Raw genomic sequence first — 24,969 nt, 5'->3', positions numbered from 1 at the left:
ACAAGGAACCCTGCTTAGACCACCTGAATACACATTTTAGTGCTGGGATGCTGGAGAGACCACTTGGCACATATGAGAATGTGGGTTTGCAAGTGCATCTGAAATTTGTTTTGTTTAAAAACTAATTTTTTTTTACTAAGTTTACTTAACTAAGTTTTGTTTTCCTCCTGTAAGGTTTCACCTTGTGCTTTGGTACAATGTTGTTACATCATTGCAACATTATTTCCAAAGGGACCAAGAAGTCAAGGTCAAAAAAAAAATAAAAGGCGCTGCTACAGTCAAAAATGACTGTCAAGGTGAGAAGCTGTGCAAGGAGGCGGGGTGTATTGATGACAGTGACAACGAAGGTGGAGATAAAAGATGCAATGGGAAATAGTTACAAATGTAAGCTTAACCACGCTGTGTTAAAGAGAGTGAATATCTATGAGTATTAATGAGCAATATACTTATTAATAAATGGGTTACTTGGAAGTCTTCAACATAAGGGTGATAATTACATGAATGATCATATATAATCCTACTCAGGACTCTTTTAGACTCAGTTGTCTTCTCTGTGAGGAACGAAATAAGGAAAGAGGCAGTTTTTGCTTCTTGCCTTCCTCCACTCTTCAAAAAATTCCTCAATACTCTGCACTAAACTGAGAAGAAAAGGCAACAGAAAAAGTGAAGGGGAAATTCTGATATAGCATGAAGTAATATTTTAACTGGGCAAGAAGAAATGGGAGATGAAGAGCCCCAGAACTCTGCTAATGTACCTAAGAAGATACATATAACTGAATTTATGTTTAAGCTACACATACTAACAATGTCCCATTTTCTTCATAAAATAACCAATTCATTTAGAAGAGAAATCTGAACATACTACAGATATTTGTTTGTAGAACTTACAACTGGCAAACAGAATCACAGAATCTTCATTGGAAGGGGACCTTCCAACCCTTCATTGGAAAGGACCCTTAAGATCATCGAGTCCAACCAAACAACCTACAGTCTCTGCCACTAGAGCATGCCCTGAAGTGCCACATCTAGACGTTTCTTAAACACTTCTAGGGATGGTGACTCAACCACCACCCTGGGCAGGCTGTTCCAGTGCCTGACCACTCCTTCAGTAAAGTAATTCTTCCTAATATCTAATCTAAACCTCCCCTGCCGCAACTTCAGACCATTTCCTCTGGTCCTGTCATTATTCACTTGGGAGAAGAGGCCAACACCCGCCTCTCTCCAACCCCCTTTCAGGTAGTTGTAGAGGGCAATGAGGTCTCCCCTCAGCCTCCTCTTCTCCAAGCTAAACATGCCCAGCTCCCTCAGCCTCTCCTCATATGACCTGGTCTCCAGACCCCTCACCAGCCTGGTAGCTCTCCTCTGGACACGCGCCAGCACCTCAATGTCCCTCTTGTACAGAGGGGCCCAGAACTGAACACAGGACTCGAGGTGAGGCCTCACCAGTGCCAAGTACAGAGGCATCATCACTTCCCTGCTCCCGCTGGCCACACTATTCCTGATACAAGCCAGAATGCTGTTGGCCTTCTTGGCCACCTGGGCACACTGCTGGCTCATGTTAAGCTGGCCGTCCACCAGCACCCCCAGGTCCTTTTCTGCTGGGCAGCTTTCCAGCCACTCTTCCCCAAGCCTGTAGCGTTGCTTGGGGTTGTTGTGACGGAAATGCAGGACCCGGCCCTTGGCCTTATTAAACCTCATAGAGTTGGCCTTGGCCCATCGATCCAGCCTGTCCAGGTCCCTCTGTAGAGCCTTCCTACCCTCAAGCAGATCAACACTCCCTCCTAGTTTGGTGTCGTCTGCAAATTTACTGAGGGTGCACTCAATCCCCTCATCCAGATCATTGATAAAGGTATTAAACAAAACCGGCCCCAAAACTGAGCCCTGAGGGACACCACTGGTGACGGGCCGCCAAGAGGATTTCACCCCATTAATCACAACTCTCTGGGCACGGCCATCCAGCCAGTTTTTAACCCAGTGAAGAGTGCACTTGTCTATGCCATGATTTGCCAGCTTCTCCAGGAGAATGCTGTGGGGGACGGTGTCAAAGGCCTTACCAAAGTCCACATAGACAACGTCCACAGCCTTCCCTGCATCCAGAAGGCGTGTCACATGGTCACAGAAAGAGATCAGGTTGGTTAAGCAGGACCTCCGCTTCCTAAACCCATGCTGGCTGGCCCTGATCCCTTGGCTGCCCTGCACTTGCCGTGAGAGCTCACTCAAGATGATCCTCTCCATGATCTTTCCTGGTACCGAGGTCAGGCTGACAGACCTGTAGTTCCCCAGATCCTCCTTCCAACCCTTCTTGTAGATGGGCATCACATTAGCCACCCTCCAGTCATCTGGCACCTGCCCTGTTGACCAGGATTGTTGACAAATGATGGAGAGAGGCTTGGTGAGCTCTCCCGCCAGCTCCCTGAGTACTCTTGGGTGAATCCCATCCAGCCCCATAGACTTATGTGTGTCTAGGTGCAGAAGCAGATCATTGACTACTTCGTCCTGGATTATGGGTGGGTTGTTCTGCTCTCCAGCCTTATCTTCCAGCTCAGGAGGCTGAGCACCCTGGCGATAGCTGGTCTGACTATTGAAGACGGAGGCAAAGGTGGCATTAAGTATCTCAGCCTTCTCCTCGTCATTGGTTGCAACTTTCCCCCCCGCATCCAGTAAGGGATGGAGATTCTCCCTGGCTTTCTTTTTGTTGATGTATTTATAAAAGGTTTTTTTGTATATTTACGTGGAATGAAACACCCCATTGCCTGGGATTTTAATGCAGTAACACAATTTACATCTAATTAGCAGTAGGCAAATATTAGGAATATTAAGAATTTCCACAGTAATTAAGCGCATATCTTACAGCTCTGAACAAGCCACAACTGCTTCAGCCTATAGAAAATTAAGATCTTTGGACTGTGCCCTAATCCATATATTTTGGCAAAGCAGTTTCCTGAGAATGAGATTCTCCATTTAATCTTCTAGTCTCTCAAAGCTGAAATATGAGTACTATTAACAGAATTTCCTTACCTTGGCATCCAGAAGGCACCAAGGGAGCAAAGAATGTTCTACAGTTGTCAGACAAAGCATACAGCAACACAAAAGCAATTACAAAGGCAGTACAGAAGTGGAATGGAAGCATGATGGACTCAGTGTGGTTCAAATTACAAATTAACGAATTGCTGCATTCTAGCTTTGAGCTTAAGCTCCCAGATGGCACCTACTGACAGCCCCAAGAGTCTCATCTCTGATTAGGTCAGCAAAGCCAGTAACTTTATTAGCAACCAATATGGAATTGGATTTGTAGCTGAAGAACGAGCTCTCTGTTAGACAATGCTAGATACTTAACGCTTTCTGGTCAATGCCAGCAAGACAGACCTTAATGTTAATCAAATATCTGAGATCCAGCAACTTGTCTCTTCAGAAGCCCAGGTCATGATCCCTTGTGATGGGACTCTAAGTGCCTGTGGCCAATTCTGAACATGGGAATTTGGCTCCCTCAATTCTTAGTACTCTACTTAAGGGCATCAAAGAAAGCTTCAGAGTTCCTAAATGTTCTGTACGACTCTCTCAAGTCTCCAAATTCAAACTCAGCTTCTACACCCATGGAGTTATAGGAACATTCAGTGGTTACACAAAACAAAACCCTCCCCAAACCCGAGGCATTTCCCCACAGAAGTAAGCCACGTAAATGAAACAGACAATCATTTAGCACTGCCAGGAGGCCTGAGCAATTTTTACAATTCCATATAGCCATTTACACATATGCTTCCCAGTATAAATTTTTGCAAGAAACTAAGTTTAGGCTTCAAATACATGCCACAGTTTTATGCACTAATGATTCTATTTAGAAGATGTCAAAACAAAACATATTTAAGCTCACCTACTGATAGAAGACGCCACATAACGGCAGGGGTAGCAAAGCAAGCAAACACATCGTCAGTACAGGAAAAGTGAGTGAGGTGGGGAAGGATCACAGACTGCCCACGGCATTGGCCCCACATGTACACCTGGCCGCTCTGGGTCTTGGCAGCCGACGTGTGAGCAGAGTGGCAGGCTGCAATCTCTATAACTCTGAATTTACAAGCAGACAAAGAAAAAAAAAAAGCAAGTCACTCTCATAAGAACAAAATGCAGTGAAGAAGCTCACTACTTCCTGTCTTTCTCTAGTGCAAAACTTTTTTGTAAGCGTGCATGCACTTACAATGGCAAGAATGTTTTCTGATCATACGCAGCAAAATTAAAAGGGCTATCAATGTTTCTTCAAATAGCGTGCACTCAGAAAGGTTCTCAGTGAAAAGGCATCTTGGGAGTGAGGAGACACAGCTGCAGCAGAGCAGTGTATCCGCTGCAGCACATGCTCTACTGACCCCCTCGGCTCCCTCAAACAAAGCTATGATGAGTTTCAAGGCTCTGAATGTCCTCGGTGGTGGTGAGCAGTGAGGCAAGTGGCTGCGCAAAGCTGTAGAGAACGGGTACTCGGAGAAGATGAAGAAGGAAATGAAGAGGTGTTTCCAAAAAAAAAAAAAAAAAAAAAAAGGAATTTGCATTTTGGTGTATAATTGAAAGTTAATGAAAACCTTTTTCCTGCTTGCCTATTGGTAACAGTTATAAGCCAACAATTTAAACATACTTCTTTCAATTAAAATACTGAAGTGTCATTACTCATACAAGTATTATTACTCACAGACTTTCATTTTGAAAATTAAAAACTAGAACCAAACAGCACTAAAAGCTGTTTCTAAGTGTATTTGTGTATTTTAGCTACGTTAGGCTATCTCACTAATCCTAAAGTTGATTTAGGATTTCATAACTTCCACTGTGTACGACATCATTACACAATCCACTGTTTTGCAGTCTGAACCACTGCTTGTTTACTTCTTTTCCCAGCTGCCTGGGGAAAATAGCTGGGAAACAACTTGTTTAAAGCTGTATGTACAAATCTTGCAGGCCTTTGTGAGGTAACATTGTCACTGACAGCAGGAATGCATATTCTGGCCAACAAAAGGGAAAGGCAGAATACAACATTAAAACTTGTATTGAAATGTGGTAACATTTTAACTGCAGCCAAAGTGTCTGGAAAAAATTCAGTTACATTTTAAGCAAAAGCAAAAAACACACATAAAAATATAGCAACATTCAAAAACAGGTCGTGTCTCATCACCAGAGAGGAGTTGCCTCTTCCTTACAATAAAGTATACAGACACAAGTTTAAGAGGGACATCTCACTTTTCTTATTATTCACAACAGGAGGCCAAAATCAAGACCTCAGTAGTAAGGAATAGATTCAAATTTCTGGTCACACATATGCACGGCTTTACATTAGCAATAGTACATTACATTAGCTGCCCCACTACACATCAAGAACTTAGAGAAAAATATTTAACTTGTAAAAATCTAAGTTTAATTTTCAGGCATCAATACCAAAAACGAACTCCTCCCTTTCTCCCTCTCTCCCAGATTATGAGTCGGATTTAATAGCAGAAATAACACAAATTGCAGATGTCCACTCTTCACTTTTTATGTGTGTACTTCTTGTCAAAAGTAGCATATTAAAATACGATTTATATTCAGAGACAATAAAGCTTTTATTGTTGACTTCAAACAATGAAATTACACCCCTGAAGAGAAACTGCAATTAAGGCCTATAAAGTGCAGTGTGAGTCGAAGCAGAAAATAGCACATTTGGGCTCAGAACATCCAGTTTCTCATTCACAAAGCTGGTTATGGGGCAGACTCAGGTACTTTCAGTGAAAATTCTGTTCACATTTAGCAGAAGAACCATTGCAAAAAATTATAGGCAATTTCTTCCAAAAAATAGATTAAAAATGCCATCATTTTCTGTAGCTCTTCTGAGAGTATGCCAACTAATGTCTGACTGCAAGGCTGTAAGTATTACCTGTCCTTATCCACAATAACTGTTGTAGGGTAAGGCTGGTTACTTTTATTCCCAGTACCTAACTGTCCATATGAATTGGCTCCCCAGGCATAAATCTGACCTTCATCTGTTAGCACTAACGTATGTGCATAGCCACAGGCAACCTATAAGGAATAATAAAAAGAAAAATCTCATTTGTACGTAACCGTAAGTTAATACAGATAGATACAAGTTATGCTATACATTAATGTCATTGATTCTATACCAGTGTAAGAATTACAAAAATTACAAATACAGATAAATTTATTAAAAAGGGAAGCAAAGAAGATGAGGTGACTGGTGACTTTGAGGAACAAATGCATCAGTGAGGAACCCTGCCAGATAATCTCATGAGTACAGCAAGAGTAGCTAGAAACTGAGAAAGAAGGAAAGCTATATGACAAATAGGAACAGTATGCAGAAAAAATGCAGAAAAAGGCAGATCGTCTGTCTTGCGCTGACCTTGCTCTATGGGCAACTGCTCCAACATGAATAGCTTACCACTGTAAAAACAGGTGAGGTCTCCCTATCCGCTCCTCCCCTCCCTGACTGCCAGCCACACAAAACTGTCCCCTCCCTGTGCCAACGCTAGCGCTCACCAGACCCTCTGCTGAGATAACTGGCATCACTGCAAGGAAACTGCCCACAGCTGGGCCTGAGGACCACCAGCGCCCAGACAAGGTAAGCAACAGGAGTAGCCAGCCAGGAAAAAGAGGGAAGAGATTAACCTCTCCATCCTGATGGCAGCACACAACTGCGTCAGCTCATATCCTCTTGTGGAAACCCACTCGGTCCTGCTGAGCCGCCTCCTCAGGTACCCCACATCAGGTTGCCTGAATATCCCCTCTATAATCTATATATGCAGCACTTGCTGCACATGCAGATACACAGTGGCAAAATTACCAGCAACAGCCTTGCTCTGCATGAGTTAATATAACCTATTATAGCTAGACAGCTATCAATAACCAATTTACTTTTTTCAAAAGAAGCTCACGTATCTTTATATAATCTGCAAAGCAGATATGCCATAAATACATGTAGGCCGCTGACATCCATGAAGCATGTGATGTGCTTTAAATGAAATAAATCCTTAAGTTATTTACTGATTGAAGGTCTACAACTTGGTATTAATTGATATCAAGCAAACGAAGTGGATGGAAATAGCATCTAAATCGAACTTACTGGAGCACTCACTCTCTAAACAGGAAAATAAATACAGGAGAAAATAATATTCACTTTATTATGCTCTTCTCCAACTGCAGTTGTTACCAGCAACGCTACTGTCTACGTCCTAGCAACTGAACATAAACCTATGTAAATAAATTACTTGTACCTGCCCATGGCAGGGGGGTTGGAACTAGATTATCTTTAAGGCCCTTTCCAACCCAAACCATTCTATGATTCTATCACTTTATTTAAAAAGATTTATAAAACCCAGAACTTCCCTGAGTAAATGTAATAAGTAAGGTCCAAAGTTCAAAACACTCTTGTAAATTTTCACTAGGTTACAAACCCAATGTTTTCTAGCAGAATGTGTTATTTTCCTGATTGTATCCTCTATTTTTGACAAATCAATTAAAAACTTTCAGTATCAGTTCTCCAGTTGCTTTATATGTTTCTTCTCTTTAAGGTCCCTTCCAACTCTAACCATTCTATGATTCTATGATTATCAAAGAAGTTACCAGTTTGCTAGTTACACTGATGGCAGTCAAGCTATTTGCTAGAGTGTAATAACCGCCCAAGAGCAAGACTAACCATGGAATCAGCCCATCTGTTGACCAAAAGCAGTTGAAGACAATTTGTTCAGACTCCAAACACCAGTTAGTCACTGCAGCTGGAGCGAAACTCTAAAAGTGATATTCAGTCTGCCAGAAAAGACAAAATGCTAAACTGCAGCATTTTCCCAGAAACAAAAGACAGAGCTTAATGAAGAATGGGGTAGCCTATGAAGACTTTCTTCTTTACTAAAATGACAGGAATTATTTTTTGTTAAGTTTCACAGGAAAAAAAATAATCAAACATGTTTAATGGCCTAGTCCTCTTTAAGGAAAATCCTGACCTCACTGAAGTCAATTGCAAAAGTCCCACTGAATTCCATAGGGTCACAGTTTCTCCCCTGCTGACAGAGGTCCATTTTAGGATACATGTTTTTATTCTGATAAATGGCACTTGAAACAAAGAGATGAAGGACTATCTCCTTTAAATGTACAATGTGCCTTAGCATATTTTCATCCGTTCCTGAAGGGTGTGACGTGGAGCATCACACGCACATACCCGCTGTACGCGAATGCCTTGCAAAGCTGCTATTCGGCACGGTGTTGGCTGGTTGCAAACGCTGCCCAGTCCGAGCTGGCCATTGCCATTGTAACCCCAGACATAGACCTTAAAAACAGAGACAGGGATTTTAACTGTTTGCTACCATCTACTTCTTCTGAAAGCAATATAACTACTTCAGACTTACAATAATAATTTTCTTCAGTATTTCCTGTCCCCACACCTCAGGATCTGTACTTTATACGTAGATACGCACAAACACACATATATACATACCTACACAAACGTACATATATACATACCTATATATATACAGACATATATACGTTTTTCTGTACCAGAAATTTTGTATGCTGCTTCTGGTTAAAATACCAACTGCACGTTCATCTAAAATTCTAAACCTCCATATTCATGTTGCTCTTCAAGAGTCATATTACATAATGCTACAATATTTTAATTTTTAATGTGAAGAGTACAAAATAAGTGATTCATATGGCTGCTTCCCAGCACAGAGCAAAGTCAGCATGAATGCTTCCCCTTCTCAAAGAGCTGGTTTCTCATTCAAAAATCCTCTAACAGAAAACACACTAAAACAAGTACGAACTGGAAGCTATGCGCAACCGTTTGAGTAGGCTGTTAACAGCTCTATGCTGAGCATAAGAAAAAGGGAAAACATTGAGCTCTGACAATTTCAGTGACATATGTTCTACTGCAAACGGTCAATAACTACTTAGGTCTAAAACTGAAATACTTAGAGCGATGGAGCTAGAGAGGATGTAAGTTGCCCAAAATCTTCAGCTCATAGAAACTAAAACAACAAGAGCACTACAACCTCTTTGTATCTTTGCAATGACAATAAAAAAAAGTATGAGATGGATTCAAGGGGTACTGCAGTAGAACAAATATATCCCATGTACTTTTATTTTCTCTGTTTTCTCTTGAGACAAAGTGTGTACATATGAGCACATATATATGTGCATAACAGCATTCACTAATTATTCTCACACCCTTGATACTTAAGATTCTAGTATAGACAATAATTTATTTTGCTACGAATGCTAAAGACAGCAGTGGGATAATGTATTAATCACCACTTTCAGTTTTGCCAGAATGTAATACCAGCTCTAAAGATCAGTAAATTGGTGACACAAACTTAGTTATTTCTTACATATGAGAAAATGAAGCTAGCCTGAAATGCTAAGTATACATATATAGATTTGATATGATTTAATCCCCAAATTTATGAAAAACTTCTGACCTTCACAATGCTATTTTTACTTCAGAATTGTATTTTCCAGTAAATTTGAAATTTGATACCTGAATTCCTTCAACTCAAAGCCAACTTTAAGAGTTGATACAAAGTAACAGCCGCTAAATTTTATGATAAATCTCATAAACAAAAAGCCATAACCCAAATACTAGTGAACAATTTTCCCTTTTTCACTCTTCCTCCTTTCTAAAGAAGAAACCATAATCAGCACAGATAGGAAGATGTGCTTAAGTATGTCAGAATATGCAGGACAATTTGTGACAATATTTTTTACAAGCAGTATAAGCAGGTAGATTTGAGGGAGTCTGGAAAGGTATACCTCTTTTCTGAGCAGTAGCTCATTGCTGACAGGTTTAAAATGATCTACATCCCATAATATTATAATAAAATAAAATTCAGTCAGAAAATTCACTTAAAATTTCTTACCTCTCCATTTTCCACCACAGCCATGGAGCACATCTGTCCACAGGCTATATTAACTACTATTTTATTTTGTAGGCAGCTGGTAACCCTTCGAGGGATTGGTTGATTAGCTGTTGAACCAGATCCAACTTGGCCTGAGTTATTATAACCCCACGTGTATACCTGTTGTAAGAAAATTGTCATAAAAGAAGGACACACAACATACAGTTCAAAGTACGTATTCAAGACAGAAACTTTTTTACTCTATGCGTAAAAAATTACATTTTGAGATCAAGCGGGTGTATTCCTTTAAAAATCTAGGAAGATACATAGGTGTACAATTTAATTGTTTCTATCAAAAACAGGCCACTCATAATATTTATATATTCCATTCTTTTATGTTCCTCCAACCAAAGGTAAGAGGCAACAAGACAGCTGCATTAATGCCGGAAGAATCCATTGCTAGTTTTCCAGAACACAAAGTAGAAAGGCTAACGACACAAATGGCACCTCAAACTAAATGACAGAAAATTTTTTACTTTGGTGGGTAGAACTCCTTACATGAATATGATTTATATTAATGTCAGCTTTAATGCCATTAAGCATTTACAATAGAGTATAGCATAGGAAGGAACTGGTTGCCCTCTACCAGGGCAAGACACTATAATTTGCTATTTCAAGCAGATGTGGCACAAAACTCAATGTTCTGCATGCACTTCAAAGCAGCTAGATCCTGACAGGTTTTCCATTTTTATCAAACATTTGTGTTGCATCAGCACTGTTTGAGGATGGCGAGAAGCAAGGTCTAATGCTCTAGGTGCAGAATGTTTTCCTGTTTTTCACACACATGAATTTCATTAAGAGAAAAGAGAGATCTATTCCAGCTGTTCTCACCTCTCCATCAGATGTTAACACCATAGAATGATGAGAGCCACAGGCAACTTCAATGACTTTCTTGTTCACCAAGTTAGTAGAGACTTGACAGGGAATGAAACCATGATTTGTTGTACCATTGCCCAACTGACTGTAAGCATTATGACCCCATGTATACACTTCTCCTTCTACAATAAAAATGTAAAAAGCTGGTTTAAAATCTCTATTTTTGTAATGAGCACACAACACAAAATTACAAAAACTGAAAAGTCAAATTCAATAACAATATACATATTTAAGTGTACATTCATATATATATATATATGCCCTTTGGGGTTCTTAAGCCCATGGACATACCAATGCCACCTTCACATAGCATTGACCACAAATCCAAAAGGATAGTATCACCGTGACATTAATAAAGGAAATCATGTAGCTAAAAGAAAGGAGACAGTGCAACAGAAGAGAGAAAAGGAGGAAATGACAGTCAGGAGTCCCCATTTCCATTTCTTTGATACTGAAAATCAATCACAATTTCTTGTCTATGCCCTGGCACTGTTTCTCACTTTGGAAAATGCAAATAACAAGTTTTCACTCCTTTACAATATACATGAAGATGCTTGTAAGAAAAGCGTATTATTACTTATTAATAGATATACTATTATTTACTTATTATTTAAACATACTATTCATGTCCTGTATTTTGAGAAGCATGCTAGTAAAATTAAGAATGAATGCAATGTCTGACTGAGTTAGACCGATGGTCCACTGAGTGTAAAATTCTGTCTCCAACTGACAATAGAAAAAAGCTACTGTTTAAGGGAAACACAAGCCTGGACACTTTTTGCAGTTCCCAAGCATTTACAATCACTAGGGTACAGACATTACCAGGTACTTCTGATCCCTTTTAATATACAGAATGTCTATCTCAATTCTCTCTCTTACATTACCAGCACAGACCTTGCACATTAGTCCAGACCTGCTGGATTAATTAAAGTGGACTATCTGAAAAAGCAATATTCAGATCATACTTTACCTTCTGTAGCAAGAACAACATGAGGGCCACTTCCATAACTCAGACAGGCTATCTTTTTGCCACATAGAGAATCTAACCTCCTCGGTTCAATAGTGCTCTGCATGTCACCTGTTCCCAAACATCCACTGCAGTTCATGCCAAGCACAAAAACCTGTTATAAAAAAATCACAGAATCATAATTTAGGTTGGAATGGAGGACCTCCTCCAAAGGTCAACCCCCCTGCTCAACAAACGTCTAAATAGATCAGCTGACTCAAGGCCATGTCCAGTTGAGTCTTGAACACCCCCAAGGAAATGATCTCACTGCCCCTCCAGGATTTACCCACTCTCATTGTAATTTTTTTTCCTAATACTGAATCAGAATTTTCCATCTTCCAGCTTGTGTCCATTGCCTCTCATCCTGTCACTATGCACCTTCAAGGAATGTCTGACTCCATCTTCTCTTTATCCTCTGATTGTGATAGGAAGCCAGTAATTTGAATTGAAAATGTTTTAGTAGCTATCAAAATGATTAGGCATTTTTGCATGCAGCGTTTTCTAGGTGTACTATCATGGTACTGGCTTTCAGAATAACTTGATACATAAATGACTAAATATGTCATGTTCACACACACTCTTGGGCAATTACCTCATCATTTTCAGTTGCATACAACACTTCATTACCAGCACTGCCAAATACACAGGCTTGACGAATTAACTTGAGCTCTTCTTGGGAACACAGAGAAAAAATTGGCCATTTCCCAACATCCAGCATCTTCAGGGCTGATAGTAATGTTGCCTTCAAGACCTGATATTATAAAAAATTATATCAAATACCCAGACAGAGAGAAATGTATACCTCTGCACAGTAAAAAGGGAAAATTTAGAGAAATATCACCATCTCCTTTTTTGACAACAAACCAGCATTTTAATTCTAGAATAATACTTGGAGGGAAGCTATTAAAATAAACATATAAAATATATCACGATATAGAAAGAAAGGATCAATATGCATGGAGAAAAACACCATATAAGAAGTTAAATGGTGAGCTCGTATTTTCACACAACATAACAGCTAGCTTATAGAATTCACTGTACAGGATTCTAATATAAAGTGTAAAGTATACACTCAAAACATGAAAATAATTTGTTCTTTTCCTCTGGTGCTAAAATTACTGTTAAAGGAAGAAACCATAAAAAATTCTGCCCACGAATATACTTACCTTTGAAAATACACACATTTGTTTTCACGTATTGAAAATGGAAACTTGAGAAACTTTTTCCTTTCTCCTTTACTTCTGAAATTTACTTCTGTGTTTCAACAATTATTGAATCTTTGGGAACTTCCTAAGAATATTTGCATTTTATGTAAGTAGACATATAATAAATAAAAAAGAACTGAACATTTTGCAGCTTATCAAAGGACAAATGACAAGTTTATAGTTAAAGAATAACAGGTCTTGCCAGACATTAAAACTAGTCAATCTAATGTCTGAATCTCACACTACATTTCTATTGCTTTAGTATAGCATAAATCAGAAAACTGTTGCAGTATCAAAATTTAATAGCAAATTTTGCATGGAGCATGCATCCGATTTTCTTCAGTGAAACTAAAGCAGGCTCTGGACATAAAAAAACCAACACGGCATTACTTGCCAGATCAGAAGGTAAGTAAGAATAGTTTTTGCCTATCACAGACATGATGTAGTTCACCACATAACAGCATTAGTTTATTTTTAGCAAGAAGCAGACTTACAAAATGATCTGTTACAGAACACATTTTTTTCTACCTCTGACTGAAACAAAGACATGAATAAATTCTAGTTTGGAGTCTGAAGCACGTTCTGTCAGTGATAAGTGTATTGCTTTTTTGATTAGTATCACTTACTATGAAAAAATGTACACAGAAACATAGATCACATTTGAAACTACAGAAATAAACCCTAAATTAACCTTGAATTAAAATCTTCAAAGAAATAGCAGTTAATCACACATTTCTTTATAATCTATTTCTGAGGAAGGGAAAGGAGGGTTGTCATCTTCACTAAAGAGAAGTTGCGGTTTTGATCACACCAGTTCTTTCCCCACCTTCTCACACCAAGTAACTGAACCATTTCAGCCAAATTTGCAAGTGAAAGGGAAGCAGATTCCGCTAACAGAATCCATTTGGCAGTAGGCAGCTGGACAGTCAGACATGTATGTTATGAAATAAGTCAGCAAGCAAGTAGGTCCAAGCTAGTCCTAGCAAATGCTGTCCTCCATGACACATAGCAAGGCTGTAAGAGATGAAGGACATGAATCCATACGGAATCAGGCTTCATTCATCTGCTGTTTGCAGAACAATTTGTTTTATGTCAAGAGGTTAGCATCAATTCTATGGAGGATTTTAGCACTTTTAAAATATGATAATGAATACTGAAAGCACCACAGACTACTCTTCCCAATTGCATCAACAAAACTGCATCCCACTTTTGATCAAGACTTGATGAAGCCTGGGGTTCAAAAGACAGTCAGGGTGTCCTTCAACTGTACAGATTCCCTTACTGGAATAACATACGGGTTTCTTTAAAAGGTGGGCTCCATATTTCAAGTGCATAGTGGGTCAGAACCCATGCATCTTAAATAAAAAAGTTTTTTTCTGTATCCTCCTTCTACAAAGCACTCAAGTTCTACCCTCATAATTAACAAAAAACTTCAAACAAAGAAACCAAAAAACCCCCCAAACTGTAGCATTTCTTAACACTAAAATAATGCACTGAAGGAAAAAAACCAAACTACTATCATAAAAAGCACCCAAGGAAACACTTATGATACTGATTTTTATTAACATAAGAAATAACAACAAACTTTATCGTACTAAAAAATATCCACGATCTAAATCCTGTCTCTGGAATTATTAGTTACATTCAACCCAGTAAGAGATATTCTCTCACCTTTCAAGATTTTCTCCCCTCCCACATTTCTCCATTGTATTTTGTCCCCAAAATATGAAAAACAGCTTGAAGTATCAGTCTGCAAGTCAGAATTTGAGATTTCATATGGTTCAGCTACATAACCCAAAAATGGATCAGTTTCACCTCAAGGATTCCTAAAACTTGTATGCTTCATTTGACCTCTGCAATCAGTTTGAAAGCTGTTTATTCAGTTTAATTTGTTATATGAATCATCTTAAAAGGCATCATCCTTACGCTCAAAATCTGAATGATGTTTGATAAAGTTTTACACAGAAAGTGTTCAAAGCAAATAAAAGAGAAAAAATGGGAAGAAGTTTTTTGCCTCAAATTATGCTACAAAGTTAATTCTAACAAGTTTATGTTGTTGAAATATTAGGCCAGAACATGTAACTTCAGAACTTAATGCTAAATTAAACCAAAGGAGCAATTCAACTTAATTAAAATGAATATATCGCTCTTCTAGTATTTTGTGGATCATATAGGCAACATTTCTTTTACTAGTATCATTTTTCTACCTATAGCTTTGGGGTTCTGTTTATCTTGAAAGCTACTAGCATCTACTAAGCTACTGCTAAATGCAACCAAGCATTTCCTTTTGAGTAGAGCAGTATGGAATTCTCAATACAAAATCACACTCTGACCTTGACACTGACTCCTTGAGAAGGAGGAGGTTCATCCTCCATATGGATTTGTGCTTGTGTCCCCCTGCAGAGAGAGAACCGTGGTTAAAATCACCATATCATATTGCTGCAACAATATTTTACAGCACTATACATGCTTAATATTAAGCCAGAACTATTTGCTTCTGTGGGGTGAGAAAACGAGAAAGGTCAGTCAATTTTGGTTTTATATTAAATTATACAGTGACCAGTAGACTGTGCTCTTCTGTATTCTTACGTAAAATAATAATTCTTGGACACAACTTTTTTTTTGTTAAACAAGTAGTAAAATTAATCAGAAAGGAAGAAGTTTTATTAAACACAATACTCCAATGTCTTTTTATTGCAGTAAAAAGAAATTTATAACCTTGCTGACATAATTTTTCAAGATATTTTTTCAGCAAACAAACCCCACACTGGTCAGAGCTTTCTATTTCTGGCTTAAGCCTTCAAATGCTCTTTTTCAAGTTCCATTTTGAAAACCAATGTTAGAAAAACATTTGGGCCTTTACAGGTTTACTGAGAATTGTTAAAATATTCACTCTGCTTCGGAAAAACATTGCCAACTCTGTAAATCACTTCTATAATTTCTAAGATGTGTATTATCAATAGAAAGAGATTTTCAGATCAGATGTTTCTTATATCCTTCAAATATTTCCTAACATAAAGCCATGTAACTCCATTTTCAGTAAAACTGCAAAAATGAGTAAGCAGCTCTGAAGCTGTGCAAGCTTCTTTTACTCAACAAGTGAGAAAGTTGAACACATCATTTCCTTTGAGGTACACTGGTTCAGCCAATGCTAAAAATCTGTTTACTTTTCACCTAACATTAAATGTCTGCAAAAATCTGACTACAGGCAGAATAACATGCAACAAACAAGAAGCTCCCATTTTATTTAGTTACTTTTCAGAGGAATACCGCACTAAAAGAAGTATCAAATGTAGTTTTACAAAACTACTTAACTTAGTTCTAAACATGCCACTTATGTAAGACTTTCATGCCGTAAGACTGAGGCCAAAGACATAGAATATGTGAAATTCATATGATTTGAATATGATAAATATTATTTACTGAATAAATAACAATTATTTTTATTTACTGAAAATGAATAAAAACCGAACAATTGCTGCAGCTTAGCTATACTGAATATACACACTGTTAAGCATATGCTTTAAGAAAACACACAAATCTGCATACACACAGTGTATTGTATACACTCAGTCTGAGACATTAAATGCTAAATTCAGCTCATGTGTGAAATTCCAGCTACTCTCTTGTCCGTGTTGACTTTGAGCTTAAGGCTCAAACACACAACCAAACTGAAAGAGCTTGAAGCTACGTTATATTCCCTTCCAACTAGGAAAGATGAAAGGGCTGATTCAGTTGCCCACACATTAGCACCTACTGCTATTTGAGATGACCTTGGGGATCCATGACACCAAATGGTGCTGCCAGATATGAAACTGGACCTACAGGGTATCCATGACGTGCTGATTTCTTATTTTCTTCAACATACATACTTGTTCAAACAACAAGAATGCAACCAGTTGATTTTGTGTACACCATCTCTATTTAAACTAGAAGCAACTCACCTAATTAAGGCTTTTGGCACGACCCCGGCCTGAGCAGGACTGTACTACTGAACTGCAGTTCTGAAACACTTAATTTCAAGCATGTGAAACTGTGAAACAGATTATCAAGGCTATCCAATATTTCGCAGCAACAATTTCCAGCACTCCCTAGCAATGCTGATATATGTTACCCACTTCTTGGCCATCCTTAGCCAACACTCAGCCCACAGGGCTGACATGTCCCCCAAGGTAATCACGATTAACTATGAATTTTCTAATTGAAATAAACGTAGAATTCTTTTTTTCCTTCCTCAAGCCATTTGATACATAACTGTTACCCACGATTCTTCAAGTTCTAATACTTCAAGTCAATTGATTCTTTTTAGACAAAAGCATAGTGTGACTTCAACAGCAGTTTATTTGTTAGTATAAAGAAAGATACGTTAGGATCTAACCATCTCTGTTACCTAACAAAAGCTTCTCCAGCTCACTACTTTTCAGTCCCAAACATGCTGACAATTTTGCCCCAACTCTTCAAGAACAAAGATCACACACACGTCCTCACAACTCAAGAGTTACAACATGTTTTATCTTATGTATAACTAAGAGAAAATTACCCTGCAGCTCCATTCTTCGAGCTGTTCTGCAAACACAGACACCTTATTTCTGAGCAGCGCTACAGGAGTACATGGGATGGTTCAAATTACACCAGTTTATTCTTTTATTCAAATTCATGTGTTCTAGTAAAAGTACATACTGACTGACACATGTCTGCATCTGCACAGGTGTTCTTTCTGAAAACCTGTAATTGCTTTATGAGTACATATTCAACCTGGGATCCTGAAAATAAAGAAAGACAAAAAAACCCCAATCTATTATTAAGCCTAAGAATCATTCTTATCTGTATACCTTTAAAATAGTAGTGATGATTCGTATTTGCCTACTCTTAGGAATTTTCCCTCCAGAAAAATAACCATTGTATATACAGAGTGAAGCAAAGAAAAAACAGTATTGTCATCAAAAATTAAAAGATAAAAACCTGAGTATTTGAGTACTTCAGGTACAGAAGAAAAACATACCCTAGCTATTCCAGGCAAGTTATTGGGGTTGTTAATCTATTAAATCTTATAATGTGCATATAATTGCTAAGAAACCTTGCTTTAAAATAGCTAGCCACCACATTTTTTTAAAAAATGCAATACTTACTTTAGAAAGTAAAAAGGTAAGCAAGAAATATTTCTCATATATCAGAACTTTATATATATTTTCACTAGCTGTTTTTCAAAAAAAATCTAAAGTGCAGATCAAAAGAAGAAAACGTCATTGTTATAAACATCTATTTCTTGAGGAAGTGCGCAGCATTTTAATACAAAAATATTTATGATAAACTTGCACAAATCTCTTATCTGGAATCCAAGTACAATTAATAATCTGGACAGCATACTCTGGCAGTCTGAGTTTAGGTTTTGGAATTTGAAAGTTCTGACCCTGGTTTTGGTCCAACCATGACAGGTCTTTGGGTAAGGCACATATGCTTCTGCAGTACAGATAAGATTGAGTTAAGGAACATAAATACTAGTTCTAATAGCCAAGCTCTATTAGCAGTCTAAGACCATTAAACACTAAATATTTAAACAGGTTCACTGACTCATTTGAATATAAACATACTTGTAGATTCCCTCTCTAGGAACTTGGCAAGCAATCAAAAATTTTCAGAACTCCACTTAGTATTTCCTCTCACTTAATTTATGAATTTCATCTGCTGAATCAAAGGTCTGTCTGGAGCTTCTTCCCCAAGGACTCTAACCACAGTCTTAGGAAAGATTAGGCAGAAAAAGTCACAGAAAAAAGGGACTTGCTGACACCCTTAGGAAAGGAACCTAACCTTCTCTGGTAGTCTTGATTTCTCAGCCGTTCACTACCAGAGTAGTCATGAAATGATGTTAACCAGTCCAAGTGATCTTGCAGGAAAGGACAGACCAGTAATACTGTCAACAGCCATTCCTACTGAACAGGTCACATTCCTTTTCTAGGAAGACTATTTTCAAAATTATCTTCCTTCTTCATGTACAGCAAAATGTCACTACTCCATCCAGTGCTGACAATAAATTGACAGAGCTCAGCTTGTCATTCATTCTCCCATTGATGCAGCATTTTCCATTACTAAGAAATTGCAGACCTTGAGAAAAAGTAAGTGGTGGTTTGAAGAACTGCTATCTCCAACTAAAGCATGGTTATCTCTCCTTCCCTTCTTGCTTCTCAACACCAGACTGTGACTTCTCAGCTCCTGATGCAAGCCCCACTGCCTGTCTACTAACTGCAAGAGCAAGTCTACAGTTTAGAGGCTAGATCCAAGAAACGCTGAAAGACTGGAGTATTTACAGTCTGAAAAACTGACATCCTTGACCTTGCAAGGTAGGTAACTGCTACAGAAGTTTCTAATTGAAATAATCTGAGACGAGACAGCTTTATCATCTCAATTTCCAGAGACAAAACTTCAGCCAAAAACATCCTGTCACATGCCACCTCTCTTCTGGCATGACATCCAATTTCACATGTTGGTTCCAGGGATGGACCTCCAGCAAGTTTTCAGAAGTTCATCTATGTGCAGTATGCTGTATTGGAGCTAGATGCTTGAAACCTATTCGCAAAGGCATTTTTTTTCAGTAACATCATCACACCCAAAAAGAAATTGGTTGCCAAGAACAAAAGCAGTGAAGGATAAGATGCAAACACCACACAAAAGAAAACATGGGCACTGGAAAAGCAAGGAAGATCGTGGGAATACTGTTCCGCTACCATGCTTAGCACCATCCTTCAATATAGGTTCAATACCGCTGTGATAAAGAGCAAATATATGAGGGAAAAACGTTTTGAAAGAAGCAAGAAGACAGGAAAGAAAACAGAGAGCATGATTTTTCAACTCTCCAATGATTTAAAAATAAGTGCTAGGGTCTGGTGCGAAATTTCTGCCCTAAGTGACAAAATTGCTTTGAAAAAATGTACCTGGATTCCTGGGACACCTTCCCCCCACCTCCAAAAAAAACCTCCTTGGGGTTTTGGGCTAGCAAGACAATTCAACTAATTTGATTTTTATAAAATCATCTAGGACTTTTAAAAGTCCTACCTGATGGTAAGACACACTGCTCATATTAAATTTCTTTATTTCTCCCATTCCTATTCCAATTACTTTTTTTCCCCTTAGGACTGCTGTCTATCATCATCATTGATGTAGAATGATGTATTGTTTACCAGTGAGCAATGTGAGTGGAACTGACTGAAAAAATGCATCAACACCCACCAGAGAGACACTGTTCAAATCAGAAGAAAAAAAACCTCAAATTCTTTTCTCATTCTACAAACCATATAGTCACCCTGAAAAAATAATTTCATAGATTTGGCTATTCATCTAATTGACTGAAAAACAAATGAAGATCTGAACAAAGCAACTAACAACTAATAAGAAAGATAAACTATATAACAAACTAATGAAGGCCAGAAATACAAAGACTAGAAAATAGTAATGAAGTTTATACTAAAATCATGCCTCTAATAGACTTACTGAACTGTCAAGGTCAGCAGCTAAAAAAAGCCACATAAGAAGGCAGCAATCAAAAAATATTGTCACTTAAAAATATTTACACTGCTTTCTACAAGTGCAAAAATACCTTTTGAAGGCAATCAAGTGTTTCAGATCATGGAAACAATGCAAGAACTTCCTTCAAAGCTGAAAAGCATTACAGGAGGATGCTGGAGTCATTTTCATATAATCGGTGGTTTACTTCTGCAGTAAAATTAAGCAAATATAATGAGCATTATTTCCAGACTTTGAAGTTTATTAAAACAATCAAACATTTTGTTAGACAGTCTCTTGGGAACAGGATGTCACTCTTGTATCTAAATCTAGCCTAATGTAATCTAATCTAGCCTAGATCTAACCTGAGATGTTAAAGGAAAACATTTCTTTGCATTTTTAATGTGGTTGATCCAAGATTTTTAAAAAATTAACTTGAAAAGCTCTTTTTCTTTGCTGAATTGTTACCAAAGCTCTAAACATGCTTCAGTTCCTGTAATCCATCCATACATACAAGCATAATAAAATACAACTGATGCAATTGTTAGTTCTTGTCTATTTAAAATGCTACATAAAATTTAATTTACCATATAATTGATTTGGTGGAATTGAAACTTATTCTTCGTTTTGACCTTTTGACATTAGAGTTCAAGGAACCAGCTTTAGGGAAGCAAAAGTATTCCAAAGATTTGGTTTTAAAAGAACTTTATTAAAAATATTAACACGGTAACAGAGCAAAATAATTCATAATAATGCAATATATATGTGAAAGAAACAGCTATTATCTTTTTATAAACTTAAAGAATCTTAGTACAGAAAAAGCTTTAAGAATTTAAGAAACACTAACAAGTCATCAAGTTGTTCAGGATAAACCATGTACAAGCTTCAGATGTTATGTGACACTGCACCTGCATGTGGGAGCCTGACTGGACATCAGTTCCATGCCACAGGAACAGCACGTCTGGGAAGAACCCTTCTGTTATTACTTAATCATAAATACTACATTGCATTAACAGAAAAACAACACGCAAATGCACAGGTTTTTTTTGCCCCCTCTAACTAAATCTGACCTAGCCTAAATTACTAGCACTCTGCAGTTACCTGATCCAGCCAAACATTGAGCCATGTATCAGGTCTAGCTCTTGAGTCTTTGACTTCATCATCTGCTCTAGCAGTTAAAGAGGAAATATTCACAGTTTCTACAGTTGTAACCTTTAAACACTTCCTCAGATGTCCAAGGAAGGTCATTCTAGCCTCATTTAGACTAAAAGCTTTAATTTATAAAATGTATCTTCTAAAACTTTTTAAGCCTTAATAAAAAACCTAAACATAAGCATTACCAAACCACACCTGGCTTTCTTTTCTACATTCCTTGCTTACTTCAGTTTAGCACAGTTTTTCTGCACATCAGAGCCTTGGTCCATGATTAAGGGCTCTGGCCTACAGCTAAGAGGGCTATATGTTGGGTCACCAAGAGAAGAGTTTTCTCAAGATGATGTCTAGCACAGTTCCACCATGAATATGGCTGTAGCAACGCTTCCCCGTAACATTGGGCACTTGCCAGAGCACTTCCCATGAACCTAGCACACAACACCTGGGCAGGTGGGAGGATGGTGCAATCTTTGCCTGACACAAAGTCAGAATTTGCCTAGGTATATACATCAAACATATATATAAAAACACATGTCTGAAAAAATATAAAAATATATATATATATATTTACACACACGACAGGCATCATATACCTGGTGCTGAGAATTCTGATAGTTTAAACCTTTATAGTTATAGCTGTCTGCATAAAAAGATACCATATGTTATAGAGAAGAGAGATACAATAGTAAATAGAATATGTATATGAAAGAAACCTTAGCCCACTTCCCCTATGAATAAATGACTGTGTAACTGTCCACTTGGGTGTTTCTTTACCAGTCTTCTGATACTGGAACTGACCAATGTTAAATGGCAAGGGTATTGGATTAGACGTAACCATAGAGGTTTCCCAACTCTTAATAAATAATTAAGAGACAAAATATAATTCTTTGTGGTATAAGTGTAAGCATCTAATATTACTAATATTAAACCTACCCACTGCAGCAGCCTCTTCCAAACTGCAACAGATCATATGCATCGTAATGCCAAGGCTGTTTTACCTCAACTTTATCACTCAGTGGTCTTACTTCTATTCTTGTTTTTACTTACACGATTAAAGAAGCTTTAAAAAACAATCGCCAAAACTCGGAATTACTTTTGTCAATTCTCACTCTAGAACTGCACGGTATCTATTTCTCTTTGCTTATCCATCCTTTTTCTAGTCTTTATTCCTAAAATCCTTTTTGAGATGGATAAAAGTTATTTTCAATAGACCTTTTCTCACTTTTTGGATATGAATTCCAAATCAATTCTACCTTTGGCACAAAACAGCTTCATACCTTCTTTGCTTCTCGGGCCCTCAGGACTCCAGTACAACTAACATTACTAATTAATCCTCTTGATTTTTCAAAGTTTGCCTTTCTAAAATTGAGAATTTCAAACCTGTCTCTGATTAGTCCTCTATTTTATTTCTATTTATTTAACCTAACTAAAAATGTGATCCACTAACAAACCAGCTCTTCTCAGAATTTTTCACACTACTTAGCGAGAGCAAGTCTAAAGCAATTCAGTGTTTATCTGGTAAGAACAACTGTATCACTGTATGTCCTTCCCAAATGATATTATCTGCATCTAAATAAGAAATCCACCTGCAACATAATTCCTGATTGTGTATCTCAGTAAGTTATATCCTTATCCAAGTCAAACTCTTGTGAGCTATGTCAGACACCATCAAAAGCTCTTACACTTTTCTCAAAGCAATGATGCGCTTGACTCTTTTTTTTATCCACACAATCTCTTCCTGTTACTGTACAGCCCATCACATCACTCACATCCCATGTCATTCTGTCACATTTATTTCCCATATCTAGACAGCACTAGCTCTCCTACCACAAACCAGGATGATTATTTCTCCATGCTTCTCTTACCCCAGGTCTGCTTTCACATCCTTCAACCTTCATTCAGCCCAAATGGTTTCTGGTGGTGCATAAACACAACCATCTACAGACCTTAACTCGGTTAATAACCAGGAGTAAAATCTCTCTGCTAGTTACAGAATCATAGAATTGTCTAGGTTGGGTGGGACCTTTTAGATCATTGAGTCCAACCATCAACATAACGCTGCCGAAAACTATCACTAAATCATGTTCCTCAGCACCACATCTACTCGTCTTTTAAGTACCTCCAGGAATGGCGATTCCACCACTTGCCGGGGCAGCCTGTTCCTCCTTAGTTGCGCCCTCTCTTTTTATCCGCCAGTATTAGAAATTCCATCTCCACAAGGAGATACAATGCAAACCTCCCACACAGTAACCATCCTTCATTTCCCAAATATTCTTTCTCTGCCTTAAAGCCGTAACTGGCCATCAAGCCAAGCTGGTCTATTGTACTGAGAGCCTCACACCTCCGCACGCTCGTGGACACAGCTCTCCAACGCTACACGAATTTAACTCCTGACAGAAGTTGCAAAACACCCCCGTTATCAGCCATTTATAAACCAGGTGCCTGGGAAAGGTAACCCAGGAGAACACACCACCACACGGGCCCAGAAGAGGCGACCGGGCCCTTCCCCGCCCCTCCCTTCCCCTCCCACACCCGCGGGTGGGGCGGCCAAACGGCGGCAATGGCGAAGCACCGCCGCCGGGCCCCTTCACCGGCGGGCTCCGAGCCCGGGCTCCGAGCCCAGGCTCCGGCAGGCCGCGGGCGCCGAGCCACCCCGCCGGCGGCCCGCCCCGCCTCACGGCCACAACCAACGGCGGCGGCCGCTGGGCGGGAAGCGCCCGCCCGTCCCGACCCATCCCTCCCGGCGGGGCGGGGCGGGAACCGCAGCCAGAGCCCGGCGTAACGGTCCGAGCCGCCGTTCGGCCCAGGGCAGCGGTGCCGCTCTCCTCAGCAGGGCTCTGCCCGCCGAAAGGCGGCGGGGGGTGGTTGAGGGGGACGGCGGCGGGCGGCGATCCCCTTCCTCCGTAGCTTACCTTCCCCGCAAGCGGCGGCGGCGGCTCCTCCTCCCTCCAGTGAGGCAAGGGAAGATACCGCCGCGCTCGGGCGCCTCCTCATCGGCGCAGGGAGGGAGGGAGGGAGGGAGAGGGGGAGGAGGGAAGGGGGTTAGCGCCTCCCAGGGATCCACCTACTGCAGCAGGAGCCGGGAGAGCGGCGGCCCCGGTCCTACCAGCGGAGCCGAGGTACGGCTGGTGAGAAGGCAGCCCCGCGGTCTGGGCCCTGGCTGCGGAGCGGCTTGGTGTCTGGCAGAGAATGATTCTCTCCCGCCGGCATGAGGCGAAGAGGCCGAGAGAGCCCCTTCTGAGGCGGAGGGAGGCCAAGAGACCCCCTTCTGTATCTTCCCTGACAAGGCCCGTCTCTTTGGGTGGCGCAGCTGCTTTGG

General features: G+C 39.3%; 1 protein-coding gene across 9 annotated transcripts in view; it reads right to left on the bottom strand.

Annotated features, from left to right (window-relative positions):
• Positions 1-24,650, bottom strand: part of RCBTB2 (RCC1 and BTB domain containing protein 2) — a 38,447-nt gene extending 13,797 nt beyond the window's left edge. For 2 of the 9 annotated variants that reach the window (XR_008464502.1, XM_054188839.1), the window contains exons 1-10: positions 24,563-24,649; positions 20,593-20,708; positions 15,335-15,398; positions 12,389-12,547; positions 11,761-11,911; positions 10,746-10,912; positions 9,876-10,034; positions 8,180-8,287; positions 5,888-6,030; positions 3,872-4,062 (exon numbers count right to left, since the gene is read on the bottom strand). Coding sequence is in view for 8 of the 9 variants with exons in the window: in XM_054188839.1 (XP_054044814.1) it covers positions 3,872-4,062; positions 5,888-6,030; positions 8,180-8,287; positions 9,876-10,034; positions 10,746-10,912; positions 11,761-11,911; positions 12,389-12,547; positions 15,335-15,376 (1,120 nt within the window). In the remaining variant the exon portion in view is untranslated. Of the gene's footprint in view, positions 1-3,871; positions 4,063-5,887; positions 6,031-8,179; positions 8,288-9,875; positions 10,035-10,745; positions 10,913-11,760; positions 11,912-12,388; positions 12,548-12,962; positions 13,087-14,672; positions 14,752-15,334; positions 15,399-17,541; positions 17,765-20,592; positions 20,709-24,562 lie in introns of all 9 variants that reach the window. The other 7 variants (XM_054188843.1, XM_054188841.1, XM_054188842.1 and 4 more) reach the window with 7 other exon arrangements.
• Between the last annotated feature and the right edge of the window lie 319 nt (positions 24,651-24,969).

Source organism: Rissa tridactyla, chromosome 1, assembly GCF_028500815.1.
Source record: "Rissa tridactyla isolate bRisTri1 chromosome 1, bRisTri1.patW.cur.20221130, whole genome shotgun sequence".
Classification (NCBI taxonomy): domain Eukaryota; kingdom Metazoa; phylum Chordata; class Aves; order Charadriiformes; family Laridae; genus Rissa; species Rissa tridactyla.
This window is presented reverse-complemented; position numbering and strand designations above follow the sequence as displayed.